The sequence below is a fragment of the Mus musculus genome, chromosome 6 (genome assembly GCF_000001635.26).
Source record: "Mus musculus strain C57BL/6J chromosome 6, GRCm38.p6 C57BL/6J".
Classification (NCBI taxonomy): domain Eukaryota; kingdom Metazoa; phylum Chordata; class Mammalia; order Rodentia; family Muridae; genus Mus; species Mus musculus.
The window spans coordinates 53,871,784-53,898,380 of record NC_000072.6 but is presented as its reverse complement, the minus strand read 5'-3'; the positions used below and the strand labels follow the sequence as shown (position 1 = coordinate 53,898,380).

The 26,597-nt window shown below is 43.1% G+C and overlaps 1 protein-coding gene, 1 long non-coding RNA gene and 1 other non-coding gene across 12 annotated transcripts in view; 2 read left to right on the top strand and 1 right to left on the bottom strand.

Moving 5' to 3' along the window:
• Nucleotides 1-25,260, top strand: part of Cpvl (carboxypeptidase, vitellogenic-like) — a 105,553-nt gene extending 80,293 nt beyond the window's left edge. For 7 of the 10 annotated variants that reach the window (XM_006506615.4, XM_006506619.3, XM_006506617.2 and 4 more), the window contains 2 exons: nt 1,775-1,957; nt 24,857-25,260. In XM_006506615.4, the coding sequence (XP_006506678.1) occupies nt 1,775-1,957; nt 24,857-24,967 (294 nt within the window). In that variant the 3' untranslated portion in view covers nt 24,968-25,260. The remainder of the gene's footprint in view (nt 1-1,774; nt 1,958-24,856) is intronic. The other 3 variants (NM_001289714.1, NM_001289713.1, NM_027749.2) reach the window with 1 other exon arrangement.
• Gm33716 lies at nt 15,280-17,345 on the bottom strand. Its single transcript, XR_377691.3, has 3 exons — nt 17,258-17,345; nt 15,899-16,112; nt 15,280-15,323 (listed from the first exon to the last, which is right to left on the bottom strand). It is a non-coding gene; the product is annotated as a predicted gene, 33716 (long non-coding RNA).
• A 972-nt stretch (nt 25,261-26,232) lies between the features above and the next one.
• Nucleotides 26,233-26,364, top strand: Gm22910. The gene has a single exon (XR_003956611.1). It is a non-coding gene; the product is annotated as a small nucleolar RNA SNORA17 (small nucleolar RNA).
• The last annotated feature ends 233 nt before the right edge of the window (nt 26,365-26,597 follow it).

Sequence of the window (26,597 nt, the reverse complement as noted above, 5' to 3'; positions counted from 1 at the left end):
CATGATTATCTTTGTTAATCAGCCATAATGAGGCCTTCTGAGAACAGTGAGGAATTTGAGCTTTGTCTGCTGGTCCCCACCACGGGTAATTGTTTCCATACTTTGGAGGCTTTGTGCAGGCCATAAGTACTGGGAGCCTTTGAGGCGGTGTTTTGTATAAACAATAGCAAATATTTTATTGCTCAGTTGAGTCAAATCTTTAAAAATGGCCTTAAATCTATCAAGGACTTTTCCCTTTGCGTTCCCGTGTTGGAGAGGGGGTGGCGAGGGTGACTGAGCAACATGAAAGGCAACATGTTCCTATGGTGGAGGCCCAGGACTCTTTCATCTTAGCCTGAATCCTATCCCACCTCTGTCTGAGGCTTGGGAGTGTGTCAAAGTCCTGGGCTTTTTAATTATGTTAAAGCCTTTTAGGAAGTCTGTGCCACGCAGAGATGGAAACATGCGGCAGAACACTTGATAGCCAATTTGAAGACAGAACCAAAGGCCAAAACAGAGCCTGAGAGCAGATCAAAGGTTGCATAGAATCTAGGAAACCCCTCCTTTGGGTGAAATGTCGATGCTTTATAGTGACGAAGAGGTTAGTCCCTCGAGAGCAATGTCAGAAGTACAAAAGGTAAGGGAGGAAGTGGCTCAGGTCTTTACCGTGTGAATTAAGGAACCACATCATTTTCCAAACGTTTCCTTTCACATGTGTGTGTTTGTATATAGAGAGTGTGAGGTCATTGTGATGTGGCTTATGTCTGACTTTCAGCAGTCGTATTTCAAATCTAGGATAAGCATATCCCACCTCACTTAAATGACTTTATATCAGTCCAGAGAACTCCTAAGCCACTGAACACTTAGCTACTCACCAGTTACAGGCTGTTGGCTTTCGTTACGTTCTTGGTTATGATGAGACTCAACATGCATAGTTGTATGCCTCTTAGTTTTCTTTCTTTCTTTTTGTAGAGTGCAAAATGGGGTTACAGGGAACAGAGAGTATCCATATTTATAAATCCTTTCTATGTAAGTTTTGAGTTGTGTGGGAGAAAGCAAGCTGTTGCGACATTCTCTACGGTCTCCATTTATGTGGGAGGGAAAGATTTGTTCTGGAAAGGAAGGACTCCTTTGCATGGATGGATATGATATAGTAAAGCCAAAGAAGTAGCATGGGGCCAATGGATTTGAGAATTTGCATCTATCTTCCTGTTTCAAGAAGCTGTAATTGCTTCAAACCTGACACAGGCGGACTAGGGAATACGGACTTCAAAGTGTAGTGTCTCTTGGTTCCATTACAATGTAACCTCCTTGTTTATGCACACATGAACACACACACGCGCGCGCGCGCGCACACACACACACACACACACACACACAGCTTTTAAGTTCTGTTTTAAATCTTTTAAGAAGGCTGCATCATGAAAGTAGAGATAGCATACACAGTGAAATTCAATTTGAGAACTCAACCAGAGGTCTGCATTCAGACCAAATTGGAGACTGGAGAGATCAACATCATACGGAGTCCAGGAAAACCTCTTTGCTTATCTTTTGGGACACAGTTGTCTGTTGACTTTGATAAGTTAATTTTGGAAGGCTGTTACTAGCTGAGATGGGATCGGAGTTTCTTTCAGGTTGTTGGCCTGTGTGGTGATCTGGGAGCAAGTGAGCATCAGATCTGCTAGGGCAGCCTCTAGGGACCTCTGTCTGCTTCATCTTCACCCTCCATCCCTGAATCTGCCCCTTAGTATTCCTTCTCAATTTCATGTTTGCTGACAGTTGGAATTCATTTCAGGTTCTCATCTACAATGGCCAACTGGACATCATCGTGGCGGCTGCCCTGACAGAGCGCTCCTTGATGGCCATGGACTGGAAGGGATCCCGAGCATACAGAAGGGCACGTCGAAAGGTCTGGAAGATCTTCAAATCGGATAATGAAGTGGCTGGTTATGTGAGGCGTGTGGGCAAATTCCATCAGGTATGCAAACAGTTGGGGCACACAGGTTGTAGGATTAGGTTGGTAAATGTAAACACAAAGCACGAAGGCCAGTAAGCTATGGCTGTCTGTGAGCAAAGTCATAAACAGTCAAGGTGTAAGTATGTGCGCTCTATAGCCCAGTCTTCAACGGAGAACGTATGGCACCATTATCAAAGTTAAGATCACAGATGTCATCACAGACAGAAGTCTAGGCATCTCAGAGGACATAATGAAATGATAGAAAAGTTCAAAGTGGAGCAACATTAATGAGAAAATCCCAGTCTGTTTGGGAAGCAAAGGGAACTTGACCAGTTATTTGAAGAAAATTCAGTGCAACCTCCTCCCACCATATGTGCACATGTTTTTATAAGCCATATGGAGAAATAACTAGAATAAGATCTCTCGCTAGCTGACCCACAGTCTCTGCAGAGTGACTTCCACTTAGAGCTTAAGTATTACTCCCGGAGTTTTCTCTTCGAGTTTTGAAAACAGTCTTTTGTGAATTTTGTAACATGCCTCAGTCAGCATCTCCCATTCTAGTGTCCAGTAATAACTGCCAGTGTTAGGGAACTGTGCAGGTAAGGCCGTCTGACCATGAAGAAAAGACTTCAAAGCATGTATTCAGTTTAACAGAGAATTAATGGAATTTTCCTGTTTCTAAGAAAACATTATTATAGGCTTTAGGGTTTTTTTTCCCCACAAACTACTCAATTTCACCTAAAAATTTAGAATTTATGAGCTCCTACAACTTTCATTTAAGTCCTCCTAAAGACCTGTAGTGATATCAGAAATTTATTTCTCTCTTGCCTGAGGCAAAACGAAATTATTACTGATTTCAAGTAACAAATAATATTACCTTTGTTGATTTTTCCATTGTAGTTTTGTGTCCTATTTTATTATTTATGCCTTTATCATATTATTATCTTTATTGTGAATTATTTGTTATCATTTAAAATTCTTTAAGACAGAGGCTTAGATGATGAAGCTTCAGCCTATTCTTTATATGTGCATTCAATGTCTGTTATATATAGGTTAAGCTTGGTATTAAGTCTACACAGAGATTCATTATAGTTTCAATAATTTAAGTATTTACAATTCCCATTGTGTTTTATCTCCTTTGGCCAGTGGGCTGTTTTAAAGTGTAGTGTTTAATTTTCAAGCATTGTGACTCTTCCTTTCTTGAATTTACTATAAGCAGAAGGGGATATACGCTATCATAGCTTTGTGGTTTAAAAACCCACATATCCTTTCCGGTTTCAACCATTTAAAATTTACTTTCTGGCTTTCAAAGTGGTTGTTTTAGCAAACATTTTCTGTATACTTTTAAAGCAACCACATTCTTTGGTTGTTAGTTGTAATGCTTTTTATGTCAATTAAGGTCTTTTAAAAACATTTTTTTACACTTATTATTTTAAAAATTCAAAATCACTCCCAGACAGCCTTCCCCCATAATTCCTGTGCCCCCTAGTGCCTCTCAAGTTCATGACCTCTTCTTCTCCAAATTATTGTTATACATGCACATATACACATATGCTCATAGGTATATGCATTTAAGGCTGATTTCGTGAGACTCTATAGCCTAACGGAGGACTCATCTCTGACAGGATTGACTCAGTCTTTCTTATTAGTCACTAGTTGGCTGTTGCTCTTCTTTGGGATTAGGGCCTTGTGAGATTTCCTCCATCTATGCTGGGATGTCAAGGGGTGCTGTTCTTACGTGAGTCTTCTTTAGGTGGCCATAGTGTTAATTTCATGGGTATAACTCTGTCTTATATAGAAGACACTATCTGGAGGCAGATGTCCTGTCCGCTGGCTCTTACAATCTTTCCATAACCTCTGCTACAATGCTCCATGAACTCTAGGTATAAGGGCTGTGCTGTCAGCAGGCACCCCCCGCCCAGTCCGTTGTTCTCCACATTTGATCAGTTACTGATTTCTGGAATGTACTTGGTGGTTATACTAGTTTAGAGAATTGGCAGGAGAATGCTCTTCACTAAGTTCTATGACTTCAACAGCCATGTTGCTTGGTTGGCTAGGTTTATAAAACCAGGCATGAAGTTCCTCCTGTTGAGTGGGCTTTCAGCCTAATTGGATGGCTGCTAGTTGGCCAAAGAAAATCTACTCTCACACCCTCAGATGTTGCCTGCCCTGATGGTCATTGTACTTCATAGGCTTTAGAGCTGTGTAGAACAGTTCTCCCCACCCCACCCCGTCTCTTTCTCTCTCTGTCTCTGGTCTCCTCTATCTCTGTTTCTCTCACTCCTCTGTGGGTGTGGGTGTGTCCCTTCCTTCCATCTCTCCCTCCCTTATCTTTTCTTGCCCACAGTTAACAAGAGAGATCTCTTAAAATCTGCTGCCATATTTGAAGTTTGTTTAGTTTTTCCTTTTCCTTTGTGCTGTTCACTGCCTACAGCCACAAACTCCTTGTTCCACATTCCTGGCACTAAATCTTCCTTTCTTATGAATTATCCTGTTTGTTTATAGCAATGCTTCTCGTCTTAAGGCGACTTGATTGATGGTAGAGCAACTATGCCAACTTTCTTTTGAAAGTGTACACATGGGATACTTTTCTTTTTATCAGTGTTTCCCTTCTTGTCATTTTATTGCACCATATTTACGACATACTTTTTAATGCAGTATAGTGGGTTTTATTTTTTGTGGATCCTGACAATATTTTGAATTTAGAGTTGCACATTTGCATTTAATGTAATCACTGATTTTTTAATCTACTGTCTTGTTGTATTGTCCCTTTGGCTCTATGTTTCTGTTTCCTTTAGTTTAAAACTCCTTGGAGCTTTATGTCATTTTATTATTTCCATCAATACATTTGAGTTATCATTCTTTTGAAATTGTTTTTTTTTTAACAGTACTAGCACAATATGCATTCTAGGCTTATTTAATACTAATATAAATTAGAATTTTACTGTTTTTCAGATAAATGTGAGAACCTCAGAATAGTTACATCTTTGCCTATTTCCCAGGGTTTTTGCTATTAAAAACACAACACTTCTATGTCTCCTATACACAGGCACTGTTTACAGCATTTGGTCCAACTGACACTCACTGAGAATCCACCACACATTTAACCTGTGAGAAAACATCAGCCTTTTGTGCATTTCTTGTCCCTTCAAAAGATTTCTCTAGTATTTATTATTAAAATGTACATTGACAGCATGCTCTCTATTTTTGCCTATTTGTGCCTTTCTATCTCCTTCAATTGGGAAGGCCGTGTCTAGTGAAATAGGATTTAGCTGTTTTCTGTGAGCTCCTGAAGGCTGTGGCTTCTGTCATCTTCTGTACCCTTGTGATGACACGTCAGACATTAGCTTTCTTGATCCTGCTTTAAAGGTGATTTTGTTCCGCTTATCACCTTTCAAGATTACCTGTGTGCTGTTTTCTAGCAATTCTACTATTCTGACCTTTGAGGTATGAGGATGACAGTCCCTTTTGCTGTCAGCATTGAGTGAGTCTTGTCTTGTTTTATTCTGACTTGAAACAAGTTAGAATGCCTGGGACGAGACAATGGCAATTGAGAAAATGCCCTCATCAGACATGGCTGTAAGTCTGTAATGCTTGCTTATTGTGGGGAGCGGGTGTGGCGGCAGTCCCAAAGGCGCCAGGGACTGCAGCTAAGTCATATGACTTGCACCTGACTTCCTCATATAAGACACAAACATCTTGAGTGCTGCGCAGGTGTACCAGGATACAGGTGAATCCAATTTGGTGGAGATTTGCCCCTGCTGCCCTGATTAGCTGAAGCTGCGTGCCTGGTGAGGTGGCGTGGCCTGCTGTGCGTGGATGGGAACTGAGAGTATATAAGAGTGAGAGGCCCGGGTTAGAGGGAGGATTATTATTCGAGAGAGGATTACTATTAGTGGGGGAGATATAAAAACAAGGGAGATATAAACAAGGGAGATATAAACAAGGGAGAGATATAAACAAGGGAGATATAAACAAGGGAAATATAGAGAAAGAAGAAACAGGACTGAATAAACGTGTGCAGAAGGATCCTGTAGCAGCGTCATTCTTCCTGGCCAGTTGAACGCGGGTAACAGCTTATTTTACTTATTTATTTATTTATTTATTTATTTATATTGGGGTAAGGACCCCTGTGAGAGGGTCCAGCCCACTGTGAGTGGTGCTACCTCTGGGCATGTGGTCCATAAGAAAGCAAAGCAGGAAGCCAGGGGAAGCAAGCAGCACTCCTCATGGCTCCTGTGCTGGCTTCCCTCCGTGATCCACTGTTAGCAGGACTTGTAAGCTGAGGCAAACCCTCCTCTCCATGCTGCTTCCACCATGCAGAAACCAGGACACTGGGTGTGCATCCTGCCTGGGTTCCTTTAGCTTTTGGAAACTAATATTTTAAGTCATGTTGTTGTTGTTGTTTGTCATATTCATACAGTTCTCAGCTTCTACTCCTTCATGGGCTGGTCATGTTCTATTTCTCTCTCTCTCTCTCTCTCTCTCTCTCTCTCTCTCTCTCTCTCTCTCTCTCTCTCTCTCTCTCTCTCTCTCTCTCTCTCTCTCTGTGTGTCATCTAAGACTGTGTTTAGGTGTTGGGTGTTCACCCAGCTGAGGCCCTGGGTTTGATCCCCTAGCCTGGAAAGGAAAATAATTACCAAAAGATCCTTCAGAATCACCCCAACACATACACACACATTTACACACACACACACACACACACACTCACACACAAACCAACAACCACCACCGCAACAACAACTACCACCACCACCACAACAACAACAATGCAGAAAAGACCATGCCACATTCTTCTTTATGCTTCAAGTTTCTTTTCTACTGGTCTTTCTTTTGGTTTGGTATACTTTTTTGAAAAACTTCTATTTTAAACATATTAGTTAACCCAGTTGTTCATGTTTTGAAGATTTCATGTAGCCTGCTTGCCCTTGACCACATTTTGTGCACACACATGTACAAACACACTTATCCAATTACTATAACCCTACCCCTAATGAATGCATTGTGTGTGACCTTTATGCACCTAAGGTCAAATGAATGTAGGGCCTTTATTTAATGTCCTTCCTCCTCTTAGAAGGGGGAGACACCAGAGAAACACGATCCTGCAAGGTGGGAGAGTATCATCTCCAGAGGCGAAATTAGTCAGTGTCTGGATCATAAACTTCCCAGATGTTCCTCTGTCTTCCTGCCAGAAACCTTTGACGTGATTCACAGAGAGCATTGCTCTTTCTACTTTTATTGTCATTATAGGGGTTGCTTACAAGGATGCATATAGCAAAAGGAAAATTATAAAGGGTGGAATTCATGATCTAAGAAAGTACTTTTCATTCAAAGCCAACCCATAAGGGGAAGCTAGATGTTGATATCTAGGCTACGGGGGCAGATAGATGGTACCTCCCTGACCCACCATGCTCATCTGAGAGATGCAAATCTCAGAAGCACACAGAGATCTCCTCAGCCACCTATCCCTGGTTGCCCACACATCAGTCTTGCTAATTGCTACACTACCTGAGACTGCACACATGTTCTTTTTACATCTTGCAAAAATCTACCAACTAAGGCAGCCAGACTGAGGCTCAGGGCGGTGTGTGTCACAGAGGTAGAAAGAGGAATCAGCCACTCACCAGTCAGAAAACCATGACTGCTCTCACACTAAGCCATCTGACTCTTTCTGTGAAGGCAAGACACACTGAAAGGCAAAATGGTACTGAGGTGGTTTCCAAAAGATGAACAGAAGAAGCAGGAGGTCCACATAGGCTGGCTATAGGGTGGGGGTTGCCTCACAGCAGGGAACCTACATTCTGCGTATATGTTTTAAGCATGCCCAGAAGACCACCCCATCCCACCAACTCCGGCTCAGTGCCTTGGAGCTGCTTGGTGGTTGTTGGGGATGAGGGACTAGAGGTAGGAAAGGAAGACATCGTGCCAGTTCATGGATGACTGGCTGCTTGGTTTTTGTTTGCTTCAGAGCTGGGATCTTCCCTAGGCCAGGCAAGTGCTCTACCTCTGAGCTGTATCCGTGACTCCATTTTCACTTGTATTTTTAGACAAGGTCTCATTCCGATGCTGAGGCTGGCCTTAAACTTGCAATCCTCCTGCCTCGGTTTCCTGGGTAGCCAGGATCACAGGTCCCCACTAGGCTCCAAGGATTTTCCCCCGAGGTTATTCTGACTCATTGAGAAAATTTTAAAATTTTCTGTTAAAAATTTATTAGGTTTCTAGCTACATTGATGAACTGTTCGAGGAACAAGTTTCTATTTTAAACTTCACTAAGCTAAATATTTTGAAGAAAACAGTTTAATCATATCCATTTTTGAATCTTTACTGAAAACATTTATTGACACTAATTATTCTGTGTGAAGATTGTTCAATCTTGAATTACCTGCCTATTTTCATTCCTCAGTAGAGTCTCATTTCTGAGTGAGAAGTCTGTCAAAATTAACTTTTGCATAATTAATAAATCTAAGTTACTTAATCTCAGCTAGCCATAAGTATTGTACTATACATTTTAAGTATCAGAATCAATCTACATTCATTTAGGGCCCGAGGGATGAGTTATTTCAACTAGGAGCTTCTTATAACTGGTACATAGATCTCACTGTCCAAGTGAGGACACCAAGTACCAGAAGCTAAGTATAAGTTGTTTCTGTGTTTGTTACTTTTCAATTGCTGGGTGAAACATTGCAGTTAAACTGACTCATAGAATTAAGAGTTAATTTTGACTTATGGTTCCAGTGTGATGAGAGTTCACCATGGGAGGGAGGCATGGCAGCAAGCAGCTGGTATGGTGGGGGAGCAGGTAGCTGAGGGCTCACATCTTCAAATGTAAGTAAGAGAGAGAGAGAGAGAGAGAGAGAGAGAGAGAGAGAGAGAGAGAGAGAGAGAGTTGGAAAGGGCACAAGGCTTTTAATCTCAAAGCCTATACCTGGTAATGCACTTCCTCCAGCAACACTGTACCATCCAAACTTTCTCAAATAGTGCCACCAACTGAGGATGAAGTGCTCCAGGACTCCAGGGGCACTCCCATTCAAACCACCACTGCCACCTCCTCTCCTCACTTCTTAGTCCCATTTCTTACTGTTGATGAAATAGGATTCTAAGAGTCCTGCTTCTGATTCCATGCTTTCTTACCTCATGCCTGATGATGGAAAGGTGGGATCACAGTGGTGTCCTGGGGCACGAGACCTTGGAGACTGTAGACTTGACTGTCTTAATTAAAGCACCGACTGAATCCCGGGTGGTTACAGTGCCCTGTAGACATAGGACGCTGGGTTTTAAGAGAGCTGTAGAGCTGGGTTGGAGGTGAGGACAGCTTCATCCACTGGTAAGAAGAGGTTTAACTAGGAACCTGGGATATTAATTAACTAACAAAGGTCAGAAGTGGCTAAGTAAGCAGAGAGAACGTGGATGGGGACTTGGATAAGAGACCTGAGCTGCACATTGGCTCATGGTCCAAAGCTGAAGGGGAGCTGGGAAAGAACTGGAAGAGAATGGTGGGGACTGGTGTTGGGTTCAGGGGTGTATGCTCTAGTGTTTGTGCAATTGGAAGTTGCTAAGAGATTTTAAAGGCATATTTATTTACAGCTGCAGGAGAACTTTCAAATGGCAGTGATAGGATGGGTTCAGGCCAGCGAGGCCCTGGAAACATGGTGTCCTGTTAGTAGCTTTACTGTGAGAATGTGGCTTATCACCTTCACGAGGTTGCCTGCTTGGTGATGGATTCACAGCTTTAAATAATGTCCAGGCCATAAAGACAGGTTTCCAGGCAGAGAGATGTTGCTCACTCTGTGTTCATGTCTCGAAAAAGCTAGTGAGGCTCAGAGGAAGTGTGCTCATGGGCTCTGTCCTCCCAGCTGTCCTAAGAACCTCCAGTCCTTGCAGCATATCCCCAGACAAGCTTATGCCAGACCCCGAGGGAAGTCTGTCCTGCAGATCCCTCAGACTTGAGATCTGCCACAGTCTCAGGAACCTCTGGAAAATACCTACCCTGATGTTTGTCGAGAAGGGAAGGGACACAGTGGCTCCGAGCTTGACTCTTCCGGAGATTGGTGATGTTAGATGCAGGTCATTGGTTAGTGAGCACAAGGCAGACTATTGGTTTAGATAAGCCTGGTTTGAATTTAGTTTGGCCACTTACTAGCTACGGGCCAGTTACCAGCTATGGGCCAGTTACCTGTTCTGCAAACCCAGAGTAAGGACAGTTACTCTGTAGGGATGTGATGGAGTGCAAGGGAGGTGCTAAGGATGGTTGACAGTGCTCCTGCATTAGTGAGGCCACCTCGAGCTGTGGCCTGCCAGGTGCGTCTTTATCCTTGGGTTTATGGGATCCCCGGTGCTGCTCTGTAATCTACGGTGATACATTTACTCATTTATAAATGGGGAACTGGAGGCTTCACCTGAGAAACTTGTTCAATGCTTTAAAGACCATAAAGTCATAGTGTATGTTAGGCAGGACATCTGGATCTCTCCACTGTGCCACAGAGAGTGCTGAGATGCCTGAGGACAGGGAAGCAGAGTGGGATGGGATACTCTGGTGGGCAGACCCAGGGCTGCATGCTTGCCCATGGGGTGCATCTGCAGCGGTGATGTCCATAGTACTTGGCAGTGCATCCAGACCACATACAAGACTTTGTTCCCTAAAGGCAAGCGTACCTCTTAGGAGGAGGAGGAAAGAGAGAGAGGCACAAATGTGCAGACAGAAAATAAGACCACCTCAGCCCTCCAGCTGCACAGTTTTAAAACTAACTTTAAAGAGTAGATTTGTGTATGTGTGTGTGTGTGTGTGACCACACATAATTCAAAAAAGAATAAGTGGGAGTGGCCACGAAAGGCCTGTAAATGGAAATGAAAATCAGGTGAGGATGCTTTGACTTTGACTTTGAGGAAAGACACCCAGAAAACACCACGACCCCATACCTGTATTTCCCTGTTGACAATTTATTGATTTTTGTTTTATTTTTACAATTTTAAGTATTATGAGAGATTGTTATGGATGATTGACTTCAAAAAGGTCTCAGCAAGCCCTTGGTGGTATTGACATTATAAAAGGAGGCAAAAAGTAATCCATGCAACTTTGACGTTCAACTAGGTAAGAGAAGATAAGTTCTTTAAAAACAGAGTAAATAAAAATATTCAGAACAAATATACCTATGTCTATATTACCAGATATAGATTAATACTCAGAATGTGCCCTGGATTTGTTATAGCACTTGTTTAAAAAAGATCTTCATCCCCACCCATCCCCCAACACTGTTGCCTTCTGTAGAGAGGTGTGTCCTGACTCTTGAGTTCTATGTCTCCAGACCTGCTGTCTTAGGATCTTACTGCTGTGGACAGACACCATGAGCAAGGCATCTCTTATAAGGACAACATTTAATTGGGGCTGGCTTACAGGCTCAGAGATTCCGTCCATTATCATCAAGGTGGGAACATGGCAGCATCCAGGCAGGCATGGTGCAGGAGGAGCTGAGAGTTCTACATCTTCATCTGAAGGCTGCTAGCAGAATACTAGCTTCCAGGCAGCTAGGATGAGGGTCTTAAAGCCCATACCCACAGTGACACACCTACTCCACCAGGGCCACACCTTCTAATAGTGCCACTCCCTGGGCCGAGAATATACAAATCATCACACCTGGGAATTTTTGTGTTTGTTTGTTTGTTTTTTGGTTTGTTTTGTCTGTGAAATCATTGGCAATGAGTAAGACCACATGGAAGCTACAATCGGGGTCTCCTAAGGACCTTAGGGATTATGTCCTAAGGACCAATGGTAATAGAAGCAGGAAAGGAGGGCTGGAAAGATGGAAGATAAAATAAGATGCAGGCAAGATAAGCCAGAGGGAGCTCTGGAAGAGGACTTCCATCAGGCCAAAATACCTCAGCCACTCAGCTATCACATGTGGGCAGGTCATGGTGACCATCATCTTGAGATAGGCTCAGGGATGGGACACTGCCAGATGAAGACTTCTACTCGCTGCATCCCTTGACAAGAGTCTGACCATACTTAGCGTGTCTGCTGCCAGATGATGCTCATGGCTGTTCTCTGTCCTGGAGGATAAGACAGTGGGAGCTGATGGTTTGGGTAGGACCACACAGGAAACTGTCTCTCTTGTTTTGTGTGATCTACAAAATGTTCAAGCTCAGTACACATTTGTCTTCTCTCTGCCTTAGAGATATAGTAGGGCAGGGTATTCACAGGAGCAAGGTATGTATGTTGTCAAACTATGTACGCACAGAAGTCATAATAATAGTCATAATAATGAACCCTCTTCTGAATGCTAATAAACATTTAACTTAAGAGCAAAGAAAGATAGGTTGGACCTTGGCTTTCAATTCATAGATAAGTTAGGAACTCTAGTCTCTCAGGGAAAAAGAATTGACTAGGACTCTCTCTCTCTCATTATTTACATAAGGCCACAGTTTATTATTTCTCACAAGCATGTGGAGAGATTGGACTTTGTTGGGTGTTTTGATTCAGTCAGGGTAGGTTGAGGTCACACACATACACATCTGTATCCATCTGGATCTTGGCTAAAGCTGGGTTAGCCAGCAGGGGATCCCTCTCCAGAGCTTTGTCTTTGGAGCCTCCTAGGTAGCATGCTAGCCTGGAACTCCTTACAACGTGGCAGCAGGCCTCTCAAATTGAGACTAGAGAGTTGACTGTCCGTTTAAGGTCTGCAGTCAAAAATCACAAAATACCTTTTTTTCTACTGTGTTGTCTTTGTCTAGAAAATCCCATACAAAGGTCAGATTCTTTTAAGGGCAAAGAATTTGAAAATAAAAATTATGTTGTCTTTGGTTCCTGTTGACCCTACTTCAGCCTCTATCTTGCAGGAGCCTCAGGTGACTGTGGACAAACTTCCTCTGATCCACAAAGATATCACCAAATCCCAGCCTGTTTTACTGACTAGCTTTCCAGCTAGAAATCAGAGAGCACAGATCTACTCCTGAAACACCAGCAAGTGGTCAGACACATCACAATATTAGATGACTCTACTGCTCAGTGGAGTCCACATTACAGCCTCGGTTCACAAAAACCTTTAGCCAAAACTTAAGCTAAATTTCTACCTTCTGTTCTTGCCATTCATTTTTGGTTTACAAGTAAGCCTTGTTCTCAAATCACTGTGAGACTGTTGATTTAGATTCGTAGAAAAAAAAAAACGCTCTTATTTATTCAGAGCGTCAGCTTCCTTTCTCAAAAGCTAGCAGTTTTGTTCTGTGCTGCAATTATGGGGGGTTTGGTGTGTAGTGATCTTAGATAGTAGTGCATCTGTGTCCCTCTCTGACAGAGAAGGACTTGTATGGGGCAGTGTCTGCTTTAAATGCCAACCAGAGTGTTGGTTCTCAACCAAAGCACTGGCCAGTGGCCACTGGACACAGAGGATTCCTTTCTATTCATTGTTGCTCAAATACTATAAGAGGCTGGTAGATTTCTATGCCAAAGGGGAGAACGTCTATTGTTTCAGCCTGTGTAGTCTTTTAATGAGTAAACTTAATGATTTTTTCCCCCAGTTATTCCACAAAGCTTCTTAGCGTAGGACAAGGGTCTTCTATGGCTTGTCTTCAAGAGGTTGCTGAACTTAGAAGGAAGAAAAAAAAATCATGTCTTTATTTTTACTAACCCTTTGCTGAAAGAGTATTTCCTTCCATTGTGAATTATGAAATTTGGCATTTCCTTTTACTTTTGAGTGTCGGAAACGCGTCCCAGTGGTGTTGGCAGTGTCTTTGAGTACCTCACCAGAAAGAAGAGCTATTTGCATATCGGATTCGCTGTCACAGATCCTGCTTTTGACATCTGGACATGACTTTTATGCTCACCATTAGTTGAAAGCCACAGCCTTACTAAAGTGCATGGGACAGTGGCTGAGACACGCCCTTCGATGGCATGCTGCTCCCAGTCACCTGCTGCCTCCGACTTGGCCCATCCTCTCAGTAGTGCCATTCTATCTCAATAGTGAGGTTTCAGACTCCTCAGTAGATTGAGTTGTCTGTTTATTTGTTTAGACCTGAATCCAGATGTCCATTACTTCTACAGTGATTTGATCCATCAACCAGGGACAAAGCCATCAATCCTTGAGCCTTTTGAGGGATACTTCCTATCTAACCCGTGCTATGCCTGGGCAGGTCACTGCTCTACTCCCTAGCTGGGTGACATCAGACAAGCTATTTGACTTGTCCCAATGGTTCCCCACCCATGACACATTAGATTTCTTAAACTGGCTGGCATGGATAATAGTGTTCATCTCTGGTCTGTTTTCCCTTGCACAAGCATTGCTATTGTTGAGTATACACTCAATATCTCAATACTTAGTCTTAAAGAGAGAAGGAAAAATTCACAGGAAGTTTTGGTATTGTGATTATTGAGATAATGTACACTGATTACGCTGCTGGACACCCAGTGAACACGTGGTATTTGCCTCTCTCTGTGTAGCCGTCTCCTACGTTAGTCTGTTTTCAGTGGGCAGGAAACTCCCCTCTGTGTTCATGGGGTCAGTCACTGATAGTTAAAAGTTCAAGCGATTAAATTACTTCAGTAATGCTTATCAGATTGACCTGGAGCTGGGCCCAGTTATTGCTTCTCTGCGGGGGGAGGGAGAAAACCATCTCTATTTGAATTAGAGGTAGGGAGAGCCGAGGTGGAGTTTGCCATTCATTTTTCTATAAAGCGCTCCATTGATAAAAGTGTCTAAGTTAAACAAGAAGTTAGTTCTTTCCTATTTTCTTTTAATTGCCTGTTTGGAGATAGGGGCTCACCATATAGCCCACACTGATCTCAAACGTGCATTCCTCTGGCTCCGTCAGTGTTGGGAATACAGATGTGTCTCACCATGCCCGCATCCAGTATTGAATTATTTCCAAACCCTCCAGTCTCCTGGTTCAACAATGATCTGAAACACACCTGTTGACAATAAGGGAAGAGCACCCAGCCTTTCATTTTCTTTTCATTTGTACCAAATTTCTAACATATGGGGGGAAAAAGAAGGGAATTGTAGCAGGCAGCGGGCAAGCATCAAAACAAGAAGGCGAGCTCCCTGGGCCTGCGCTGTCCAGGGTGGGGAGCTCCATATTTATTTTTGTTTCTACTCTTTATTTCTTTACACAGCAGCCTGAGTCCCAAGGTTTAGCTTCTGGCAGCTCTGCCTTCCTGGAGCTGCTGTGTGAGGGGACTTCCAGCTTTGGTCTTTGTTTCAGCTCTGTTGCTTTGCGGAGTCCTTCCCACCTACTGGGTTGAGACAGGGCCTAACCTCATCCTCTCTCTGATGGAAGACCAGAAAAAGCCACAAGTCTCCCACCGATCCCTGGTTGAGAGCTTGGCAGCATCAGTAGGCATTTTTTTTTCTTTTTTCTAGTTTAAAATTAAATACTGAAGGCATGCTCCGTAGTCACAACACTGTGGAAAGGTGAGACAAAGCAGAGATCAATGCCATTCTCTTTGCTGGCAGATTAAGAAATCCAGTGTTCCTATGACCCTGGCCTTCCCTCCCCAACTCCCTCCCTACTACCTCTGGAAGGAAACGTCTTGTGTTTGAAGTTTATCATTCTCTTCCTCTGCTTATTTGTGTTAACAATCCTTTATATACATAATCTTTTTCTACAAGTATGTGCTTTGTCTTTCTGTGCTTAAGCCCACATAAAGGGACCGGTTGGTGTGTGTTTTGTGGTAATATAACTTGTGCCAGCCTACACTGGCCTGGCGAGGTTCTCCCACATTGGTGAACTCAGTTGTGCTGTTATTTTTCAGTGCACGATCCGGTTGTGTTATTTACCCATCTATTGCTGGTGGACCCTTAGGCCACTCCCAAGGCTTTGTGCCTACAAATGGTCTCACTGTGAACATTCTTGCTCCCAACTCTTTGTGCCTATGACGTGACTAGATAGCATGTGTCTTCCACATTGGTTGTATCCTTGAGTCTAAGAGGTCGGGTTATTGAACACGGGTCTTCTTCCTTGTTATTTTTTACTCACCTGGGCTTTTTATGTGAGGGAGGCTTCACATCTTTTCTGTGCCTTAATGCTTGCGGTTAGTAGTCTCTTCCTCTTGCCTTCCCGCCGCCTACTTTTCTGGCCCCCATCAACTGCACTGACTGTGGAACACCCATGTCTCCGGGTGCTTTGGTTGTAATAGTGTTTGTTTCTTTCTATGTATCCCCTTGCAACTCAACTCCATCAGCCAGTGGTTCTGCAATAAAAACCAACTAGTCAGCAATAAGAAACAACTAGTCAGCAACAAGAAGCAACTAGTCAGCAACAAGAAACAACTAGTCAGCAACAAGAAGCAACTAGTCAGATCATCGGGTTCAGCTGTTCCTTGCAGCTACAGCCCAGCCTTAAACAGCAGGAGAGAGAACCCGATTCTTTCTTTCAGAATCCTTCTCATTTCCATCACCTGCCCATCCAGACAAGGAGGAGACAGGATTCAGCTGGTTTGCTCTGCTGAGATCCTGCTTTGCCATAAGCCTTACCAGAAAATGAAGGAGAGCCGTCATTGCCCCCCCCCGCCCCCCCCACCCCCACCCGGTCCTCAGCTGGCATCTCTCACATCTGCTTTGTAGTCTCCTGCTCTCGTTGGCCTGGTTCGATTCATTCCCTAATGCTCGTCATAGAAACCACAGAGAACTACTTAAAAAGCACAGCAGTGCATTCATACAAAGCAATAAAAATAGTGCGACGTTTAGGGGAGCATTGAAACGCCATAAGGGCTTTCCCACACTGAAAATTCCCAAATGGAACTCAGTTGCCTTGTGGCAGTGTTCTAAAGGATGCCGCACAAGAGCATGCTAAATTTGTATTTATAACTGCCATTGTTTAATTCTTTCCTTTCCCAGGAGCTCCTTAGCTGATCTAAACTCATCCGTTGACCCTTGCCTCAGTACTTTTCCAAACTGCAAGTCTGGTCGTGCTTAAAGCCTCCAACTTGACTCCCTTGGCTGAAGTCTAAACTCTACTTGGCTTAAAGAAGACTTGCTCAGACTACAGACCTGCTTCCTCCCCCCCCCCCCCCCCCACTTCCCAGTTAGAATTCCGAGGGACAAAGCAAGACACCATTCACAAGTGCTGAACCTAGCAAGCCCCATGGGTTCTCACACCTGCCTGATTAAGTGCTTGCTGCTTGAGCTACTGAACTACCCCCCTTTTGCCTATCAAAACTCAATTCTCAGGCTCGGTCCAGGAAGCCCTCCTTGATTCCGCTCCTTCTCTAGGATTCTGATTAGGTACATGCCCTATTGTGTCTACTACCCTGGGCACCACTGAGAGCCAGCTTCTGATGGACATGAAGGCGCTTGAGGCTAAATAACGTGTCATGGTTGGTTACACACCACTCACCATAATCCCTGGCACGGAGCGCATTCAATCCAAACTGCTTCCGTTTCATCCTTAGACCTGTCTCTCCTCTCCTTCCCTTCTCCCTCCCCCATCCCTCCTCTCCTATGACGTGTGAATTTTCGTGTGCATTTTGATCCATCTCCCAGGGAAAGCGATGTCTTCTCTGCACTTAGAGAGGGCAGGGTGTCTTCTAGGCACCAGACTAGACATGCCGAGATAGTGAATCGTTTAGAACAATCCGGGGCTGTGTTGTTTATTTCAGCCACAGACCATTTCCCTTCTGTGTTCCCCGTTCTGAAACATGGTGTTATGAAAGAACTCGCAGGCTTCATTATCCTGCTGCTGAGGACAGCATCCTCTCCTTTCAAAGACTGGATTCTTGACTTTAGTTTGGTTTCCTTAGCTTAAAAAAAAAAAAAAAAAAAAACAATCTGCACACAGAGTTTGCTTCCTGAAAACAAAGGAAACCGTAAACAATAGCCACTCCCAAGTCATTAGCCAGCAGCAGCCTCCTTAGTGCCCTTGGTTCTCTTTCATTAGGGAGGACTGCTTAGCACAACAAGAATGCTTCTAAATTAAGCTGTCTGAACTGCACTTAGTTAATACTCTGGGAACTAATTTATTGTATGATTTAAAATATACACTGGCTAGCAGATCTATTTATTGATATATTACAGCTAGGCAACAATGCATAATTTTCTCTTATCTGTTGAGTGGGTTTTAATAATCTATTGAAATTGGAGAGAGAACCATTTCATTAAATGGGAAGTAAGTCCTGTGAGGTCTACCATTTAAAGAATTGTCTACCCATGGAGAATGATTTTAAAAATTAATGGCATTTTCGGGAACCAGCAAAGAATTGGGTTTGCTTTTTAAACTTTTTGTTGTTTGGATTCAAAGTGTAACCAACAGTCCCAAAATCACTGTGGAGATGCTAAACAGAGTCGGACAATAAACAAATGATGGAGAGTCTAGCAGGGTGACTGCTACACTGTTAGTTGGACCAAGGAACTGCCTCTCCTCACAGTTTTGGGCTCTGCATTCAACTGTTTTATTTCAGGAAATGTCATCAGGAATATTCTAACCTTTAGCAAATTCTCTACCCCAAATCCCTGAGACCCAGGAACAGTTGTGGATTCTGGGATCCGTGTAGATAGTGGGTCAATACTACAGTTAAATCCAAGTACCCTGGTCTGATGTTCCTCTGAACTGCCCAGTGTTGGAGCCCGCTCAGTACTCTCCTGTAAATGCAACCAGCCAGCACGGGGTGGATAACCTTGACTCTCCTGCTTGCCAGTTACACCAGAATCCATGCGGCAGGTATGGACAGGCAGGCAAGCAGGTAACAGGTCTTTTCATCTTTCTGCAAATACTTGAAATCTAGCCCATCTGATTTCCAGAGGCAGGGTTTCGGCGAAGTTTGGGGCCTTATAACTTACGTTTCAGTGAACATTTCTTAGTGTGGTGGTAACTTTCCATCGCCGTGACAAAACCACCTTGAGAGAACTGAGTTAAAGGAGCAGAGGCCACTCTGATCATACTCTCAGTGGTCTGGGAACATGGTCAAACTAGAGAGACCGGAAGAAAAGCAAAACTGTATACTTCATGGTGACTAGGAAGCAACAAACAAACAAACAACAAACCAGGAAGAGGCCAGAGTCCAATATTCCTTTGAAGGCAAGAGCTCCAGTGATCTTTCCTTCTACTGAGACCTCTTAACCTTCCCACTGTGGTGACCCTTTAATACAGTTCTTCATGTTGTGGTGACCCCCAACCATAAAATTACTTTTGTTGCTACTTCATAACTATAACTTTGCTACTGTTATAAATCATAATATAAATATTTTTGGAGATAGAGGTTTGCCAAAGGGGCTGCCAAACTCTACCCACAGGTTGAGACCCACTGTCTTAAAGGCTCTGAGGGCCAGGGACTAACCCTTCAACACATGCGTGTTTGGGGAATACTCTATATCCAAACAATGGCACTTCAGTTTACTTTGAAAAGAGGAGACATATGCCAGAGTGTACTGTTTGGGAAGGACAAAGATGTAAGAGAGCCATTGTCTGGGAGTTTATCAAAGGCCTTCGTTTGCACCGTTTGTCAGGCTCTGTGGTCTTGCCGACACTTCAGCTAAGTTTATGCCACCAAGTCTGGAGCTGGGAAACAGACAGTCCAGTTGGCTCTTCTGATTCTGGAGGAAAGGCCCACCCAGCAGAGTCCTGTGAGGACCACCCCATCCTGCTTTTGGCTGGAAGTAAAGTCTGGGTGGGTTGGCAGGCTCACAGTGTGTGATAGCCAGGGCACTGTGAGCCATCTCCACTGTTAGAGGGCATGGATGTCTCAGCTGCTGCCCCCACCCCCACCCCAACCCTCGCTCAAAAGAAACAAATACAGATCCTGAAGTAAGATACTGGGTAAGGGTAATAATGAGCTGGGTTGTGCTTTCTTCCTTCCTACGGATAGCAAATATAAAAACTGGAAGGGAAGCTTCAGTCACTTTTTAATTGCATCAAACATTGTGTTATAAAGTGAAGCTTTGAAAAAGGGACAAGGCAGAACAGTTTCTGGCCACTCTGCTAAGACAAGTACGGTCTTGCTTCCTTGCCTGCTTGTCATTTGTCTGTTGTGCAACAAGAGGGGGGTTGGCAATACCTGGGGGAGGGGAGAGGAGGGAGAGAAGGAATGGGATGGATGATGGGGCTGGCAGTGGAAGGAGTAAGTCAGCCCCCAGTGAGGGCGTTAAGTAGAGCATGCTCATGGAGGGACGCTCTCCTGCGCCCAAGAGCAAGAGGGAGCCCTGATATGGGAGTCAAAATACATTTGAAGATTAATATTTCCACTCCTGATGAATGAATTGTAATTCTTTTATTCTAAATAAGTATGTTAATATGTTGTATATACACATACACACACATGTGTGTGTATGTGTGTATATATATAGTGTGTATATATATATATATAGTGTATATATATATATAGTGTATATATATATATATGTGTGTGTGTGTGTGTGTGTGTGTGTGTGTTAATTTTACTGCTGCAAATCCTTCTCTTACTCTGGTAATTAAAAGGGAAAATATTTGACCATAAAAACTTAAGACAATAGTGCCGCGGCCAATCGAGTGCTTATGTTTCTCTATCAGCAAATGGAGTGGAAGACATGTTTGTTGTAGACAGGCTACCAGCTATTCTTTCATGTGCACTCTCTTTGATTTCTTTTAATTTTTTTCCTTTTTTGGAAATTTTTTTCTCACATGCTACCTCCATTAGTTTCCCTTTTCTTTATTCCTCCCAGTTCCTGCCCACCTCCCCTTCCATCCGGATCCACCCCTTTCTGTCTCTTATTACAAAATAAACAGGTTTTAAGGGATGATAATCAAATCAAATATAATATAATAAAAGATAAGATAAAACGAAGACCAACACATAGGAATTGGACAAGACAAGCAAAAGAAGGAAAAGAGCCCAAGAAAAGGCACAGGAAACAGAGACAGAGACCTGTTTGTTTGCACACTCAAGAATCCCATAAAAACACTGAACTGGAAGCCATAAGATATACACAAAGGACTTGTGGAGTAAAAAGAGAGAAAAAATACATAAAATAAAGTAAAATTAAAAATAATAAGATAAAAATTTAAGAAAAAATAAACAAAAAGAAAGGCCTGACATGATATTGTGAGACAGAAATCTCCAAAGGCACCATGGAGCCCCTTCCTCCTTAGAGTGACCAGCCATCCCAGATAGTCTGACACTTTTTATATTTAAAACTAAAGTCCTATATCCTCCAAATCCCTCAATCCTGAGCCAATGGGACACCTGATGACCATCTGGGTTGCTCTGCACTGAACGCCCTCCACATTGCACTGTCCCTTTCCGTGTCAGCTGACACCAGTGTCCAGGGAGAGAGCAATGCTGATGCTGACCTTAGTCCACATCAGGACCACAGAGTGAGCGAAAGGCTCGAATGATGATGCAGGAGATGAAAACTGAAATGAGTGGGAAGCTCTCTCATAGCATGATGCCAACCTGGCAGGTAAGGCTGCATGACCCGATCTGCGGGCCTTTGCCTCTCTGCTATCGTGGGATATCTGAAAAGCAGTCTGTTTCTTGATGGTAAGGGTCCGTCTGTCCTAACACCTGATCACGAGCTTTGCTTTTCGTCTCATGTGTGATGTCTCTTCCACATTCTCTTTGCATCCTTTTATCCCACCCAATAGTTAAGAGCCATTGTGTCCCCCATTATAATTTACTAGTAACATATGCTTTTACTATCTACCCACACTTAATATTTGCCTAAGAATCAGGGCACAGATATCCTAATTTATAAAGTAGACCTGGTTTGGTATTCTTGCCACATTCCAAGCATACAAGGAGACCTTTAACTGTTTTTGCTCAGTTTACAACACTTTTGTGTAAATGGTATCTTTTCCCCGTTATTATTAATATTCATTATTTTTGTCCATCATTTAGGGATCAGTTTTTTTCTTCTGCTTTATGAACAACCTTTAACATCCTGTTGCCAAAATGTGCCCTCCACCCCTATCTCTCATTTCCTTGAAAATGTCTCAGTGAGCCTCTTTGTGTAAAGAGATGCTAGACTGGCAAATCTTTCAGAACTCTGGGGACACTTTTTAACGCTCCAGTTTTCATCATTTCTATAATTAACCCTCCTTCTTTTCCTGGGAAAATGGTTTTCCTTTTTTAAAATATTTTATTTTATTTCATGTGTGTGTGTGCCTGAGTGTATGTATATGTACCATGTGTGTGCCCGAGGTTGTCAGCAGAGAGAATCGGCTCCCTGAGTTAGAGTTACAAGTGGTTTTGTGTTGCTCTGTAGGTTCTGGGAAGCGAACCTGGTCTTCTGCAGGAGCAGTTGGCATCTTTGATTGCTGAGCCAGCTCTCCACCCCATCCTGTCTTCAGTTTCAGCACCAGACTGTTATGTGCTTAGATGCCATTTTCTCTGTATTTATCTGATTTAGCTTGAGCTTCCCCAAACTGGGAACAGGTAGCTTTTATAAAGTCTGAACAATTATTACCAATAATATTGGTATATTACCAATCAGTATTTCCTTTGCCTGGTCCCTTATGTTTGGAATCCTTGAACTCCAGCCAAGAATAATCAGCTTCACTGATGTCCCTGGCCTTTCTTCTCTGTTCTTTGTACGCTACGCTGCTATTCACCATGCTTTAGCCTGGATGTTGTTGACTAAACTATTAACACGAGCTTCTGTTTCTAATGTATTTTACTTTTAGTATGTCTAAGCTACTATCATACTGTCTGTCCTCAGTTTCAGTTTTATTAGAATTTATTTTTGTTGTATGTGTATATGAATATATGTATCCATTGTATGTATCAAATGTATTATAGGATAAGTTTGCCTGCATGTTCATGAACCTTGTGTGCGCATGTCACCTATGAAGGTCAGAGGAAGGTGTCATAACTTTATTCAGCTCAGTGGTGAGCGGATTTCAGTGGAGCTGACAGCTGGATTTCTGAGGCTTTCCCGTCTCTGGCTCTTCCTCCTTCTGCAGACACTCATGGATTTAATGGGAAGTTTACCATTTCCCAGTGCCAAGCCTGCACTTTCTTTTCTTTGGAGGTTTTCTTTGGGTTTTGCTCTTCCTCATACCCCTCAGACCATAAGGTCCTTTCTCTTATACCCATAATGGACACAACTCATACTAAAGCTCCGTCTAGATTCCTCTAGGAACACGTAATACTGTGTTAGCTACATTTGGATCCACTGAGGCACCTAGAAGTCACATTTCACCTCCTGTTCAATAGTCATTGCTAATCTGCAAGTGTATGATGGGAAACCCCTCGGCTGGCTCCTGCTGTATGTTGCTGAAGCAACCCTGCCTTGATCGGTGCACTAGTTATCTTGAACAGTTCTTGCGTCACTCATAGTTAGAGGTGTCTGCTGACGATCCGTGGCTTGTTTCTGATGCTTGTCTTCAGTTACTTTAGCTTTTCAATGTGACTTTTTCTGAGTGTATATTTATTTTAGTTTGACCAGTAGTTACCATCTGATAGCTAGAAGCCAAGATTTCATTGACAGGGTGTGTAATGAAGGTAGTAAAAGGACTTAAGTTTACATCGGAAAGTCTAGCTAGTAGGTGTCAGCGACTACAGGGATGAGGACTAGGCAGCCAAAGGATCAACTGCTGTTTGCTTTGGGACAATGAAAATAATCCACAATTACCTACTAGTGATAGAGGATGCACTAAATGTGACTGGATCTTATACCTTAGTGATTAAAGATGTAATTTCATGTTAACTATATTTTACTGGAGCTAAAAATAAATCCCAAAACATCTAATTTGTTCATCGCAGCACATCCCAGCAGGCCTGTATCGTGTGGTTGTTTGCCAGTTCAGCTCTTCTCTATCTTATCCCATTCCTTGATGAGTGGGGCTGCATATAGAAGTGCATGCCTGTTGTTTCCTGCACATTAGGGAACAAATTCCTCTATTGGCAGTGCATCCCTGTACCCCTGCACCCCTGTACCCCTGCATCCCTGCACCCCTGCATCCCTGTACCACTTCATCCTCTGCACCCTTGTACCCCTGTATCCTACATCCCTGCACCCCTGCATCCTGCATCTCTGCACTCCTGCACCTTTGCATCCCTGCATTCTTGTATCCCTGAATTCCTGCATCCCTGCGCCTGTGCCTACTCACCATTGTCAGTCCAGGAATCTTTTCCCCCAGAGATTCCTGAGAAGTCTGCCCTGACATGTCTGCATCACAAGCCAGTTGTGACTTCCTCTTGTGTGCTGGATGCTGAAAAAAGCCCCACCTGAGAAGCCTCTTCTGCTAGGTCCACATCTGTAGGTCCAGGGAGGATTGAAATAGCTTACTAAAAACTACCTTAGAGTGATGGTTTAAGTGCTTGCATAACCCTTTTAAAATTCATGGCACACTATGACCCCGCAGAACATCTGGAACACATGAGCTTAGAGGCTCCCAAAATACATCATTTCTGAGGATGAGGCTATTTCCATCTGTGGGGCCTTGAGATTAATCTTGTCACATTTACATATGTAATCACAAGCCTACCACATTTGGTCGCTCACCTCTGGGAGCTGCTGAGTGACTTGCATCCTTGATTTGTGAGTGGTGAGACTTAGCTGGCTAATTAAAAGACAGAGTATGCTCTGATCAGGCGCCACCTGACCTAGATGGGAAAACCTTCCTACCTCAAGCTCCAGCCAGGTAAAGTTTAAGAGGGAAGCACTCACTCTCAGCTACACTCAGGAGCAGTGAAGTGGGAAAGAGAAATCATTTGGAAAAAGATGCAAATTGGTATAAAAGCTAAGGACTGGAACTGAAAAACTTTCTGGACTCTAAGGTAATTTATCACTAGAAGAGCATACGACTCCAAGGCTTCGGGAAGGGAATGGTCTGTATCTATTTCTGTTTTCTGTCTGGGGACAGAACTCAAGGTCTCTACCAGCTAGGTAAGGGCTCTACCACTGAGCTGTAGCAACACTATTCTGAATGTCACATATTTAAAATAGAGTTTCATCTGAGTTTATACTTTCCATGTATTGAAAATATTTATTTCCCTGTGTTCTTTTGTCTTTGTTCTCCAAGGTAATCGTCCGAGGTGGAGGACACATTTTGCCCTATGACCAGCCAATGAGATCTTTTGATATGATCAATCGCTTCATCTATGACAGAGGATGGGAACCTTATAATTCATAAGATACTTTCCTGAAACAGGAGTCTCAATCACAAAATAATATTGTTTAAAAAAAACTAAATATATCATGTAAATTTAAAATTTATCATTTTTATATTTTCAAGGTACTTTTTAGTCAATAAAAGTTTCCCTGAAACAAGTGACCTTTTGAATGACAGTTAGGGATCATGAGCACACTTAAGTGAAAATCATGTGTGTTGATTTATGGGATGAAAAAAAATGGGGTCTGAGGCACTAATGGAATATCTAATCCCTTCCAGGGCAGAAAGTGCAATAAATTGATAGACTCATAACATCATCTGGTTCTGTAAATACTAAGAGGGTTTACCTCATGATACATCTGTCCTAGGTACTTTATTATTGTTCTTGGCAGCCAGAAGCAACTAAGGAAAGGTAGACTAACTTTGGCTGGAGGTTTCAGCCCATCTCAGCAGGAAAAGCACAGCAGGGCTCAGCCCCTGGCAGCAGGAGTGTGTAGAGAGGCTGTTCATATAGTAGTGGGCCAGGAAGCAGAGCTAAAGCTGGGATGGGTTCCTTCAGAGTTCACTCCTGGGTCCTCAGAGCTGAGCCCCCGACATCCTGGGTTCCACAGCCTCCAGAATCGGTTTAACCACCTGGTAAATGATTGTTCACAACATGAGCCTGTGAAGACACTTCAGATTCAAACTGTAACAGCCTCTGATGATGTTGATGAATATTACGGAAAAAAACAAAAAACAAAAAAACAGCTGAGCAGTTCATCCCAAAGAGAGGATGTAGGTATAAGAGTCTCCAGAGGGGATTTTAAACACAGGAAGTCTCCTCATAGAAGTTACCTTGCAATTCTCAGAGACAGAAACCTTCCTTGGAGAAGAATGGTCTGTCGCTAACTCTCTGTAAGCTGGGACTCTGATGCACAGAGAGAAATCAATCTACCTTCTCTCTCTCTCTTTTTTTTTTTTGGAGTTTGTAAGCTTGGTTGCGTTGCACACATTCAGTAAACAGCCTGTAGGGCACATTAGATGAGTCGTTTTAAAGTCGCTGCTTCCTGCAATAAATAAGGGGCAACCTAACTTTATGTCATTGTTAGAAGTAAAATTTGAGCTAAGGTGTTTGGGAATATACATTCACCAGCGTTCTTCTGACTAAACGGCCACATCGGGGCTCATTTCTCTTTGGCACACGCGTCTTTGAAATTCTACAGCATACTTAGGTTTTGAGCACGCATCACTCAGGTATGATTTGGCTCACTGGAGAATTATTTTTTTCCCCTTTATTTGAAAATAGACCTGTTCCTAGAAGCTTTGCAGGTGTGGCTGCTATGTCACATGTACATCAGTAGGTGGCAGAGAGGAGAGAGGCTACATCTATGTTGAGTGTTCTGATTTGTGAATAGATGAATGTTTAGTAGCCTAAGATTCCCTGAAAAAAAAAAAAAAAAAAAAAAGAAAGCCTTAGATGACCCTCAGTCTGGTGCCTGGGGGCCTGAACAGGGAACCTGAGATGGTCATCAAGGCCCAGACAGGTTCCCAGGATGGAGTGTAAGCTGGAGACTAGAAACCTTCCTGAGACCATAGGCCTTTGGTGAGAATAAACCCAAGAGAGACAATCCTCCATACCTTGGGGTGGGCCAGGGAAGGAGCAAGCCCAAGA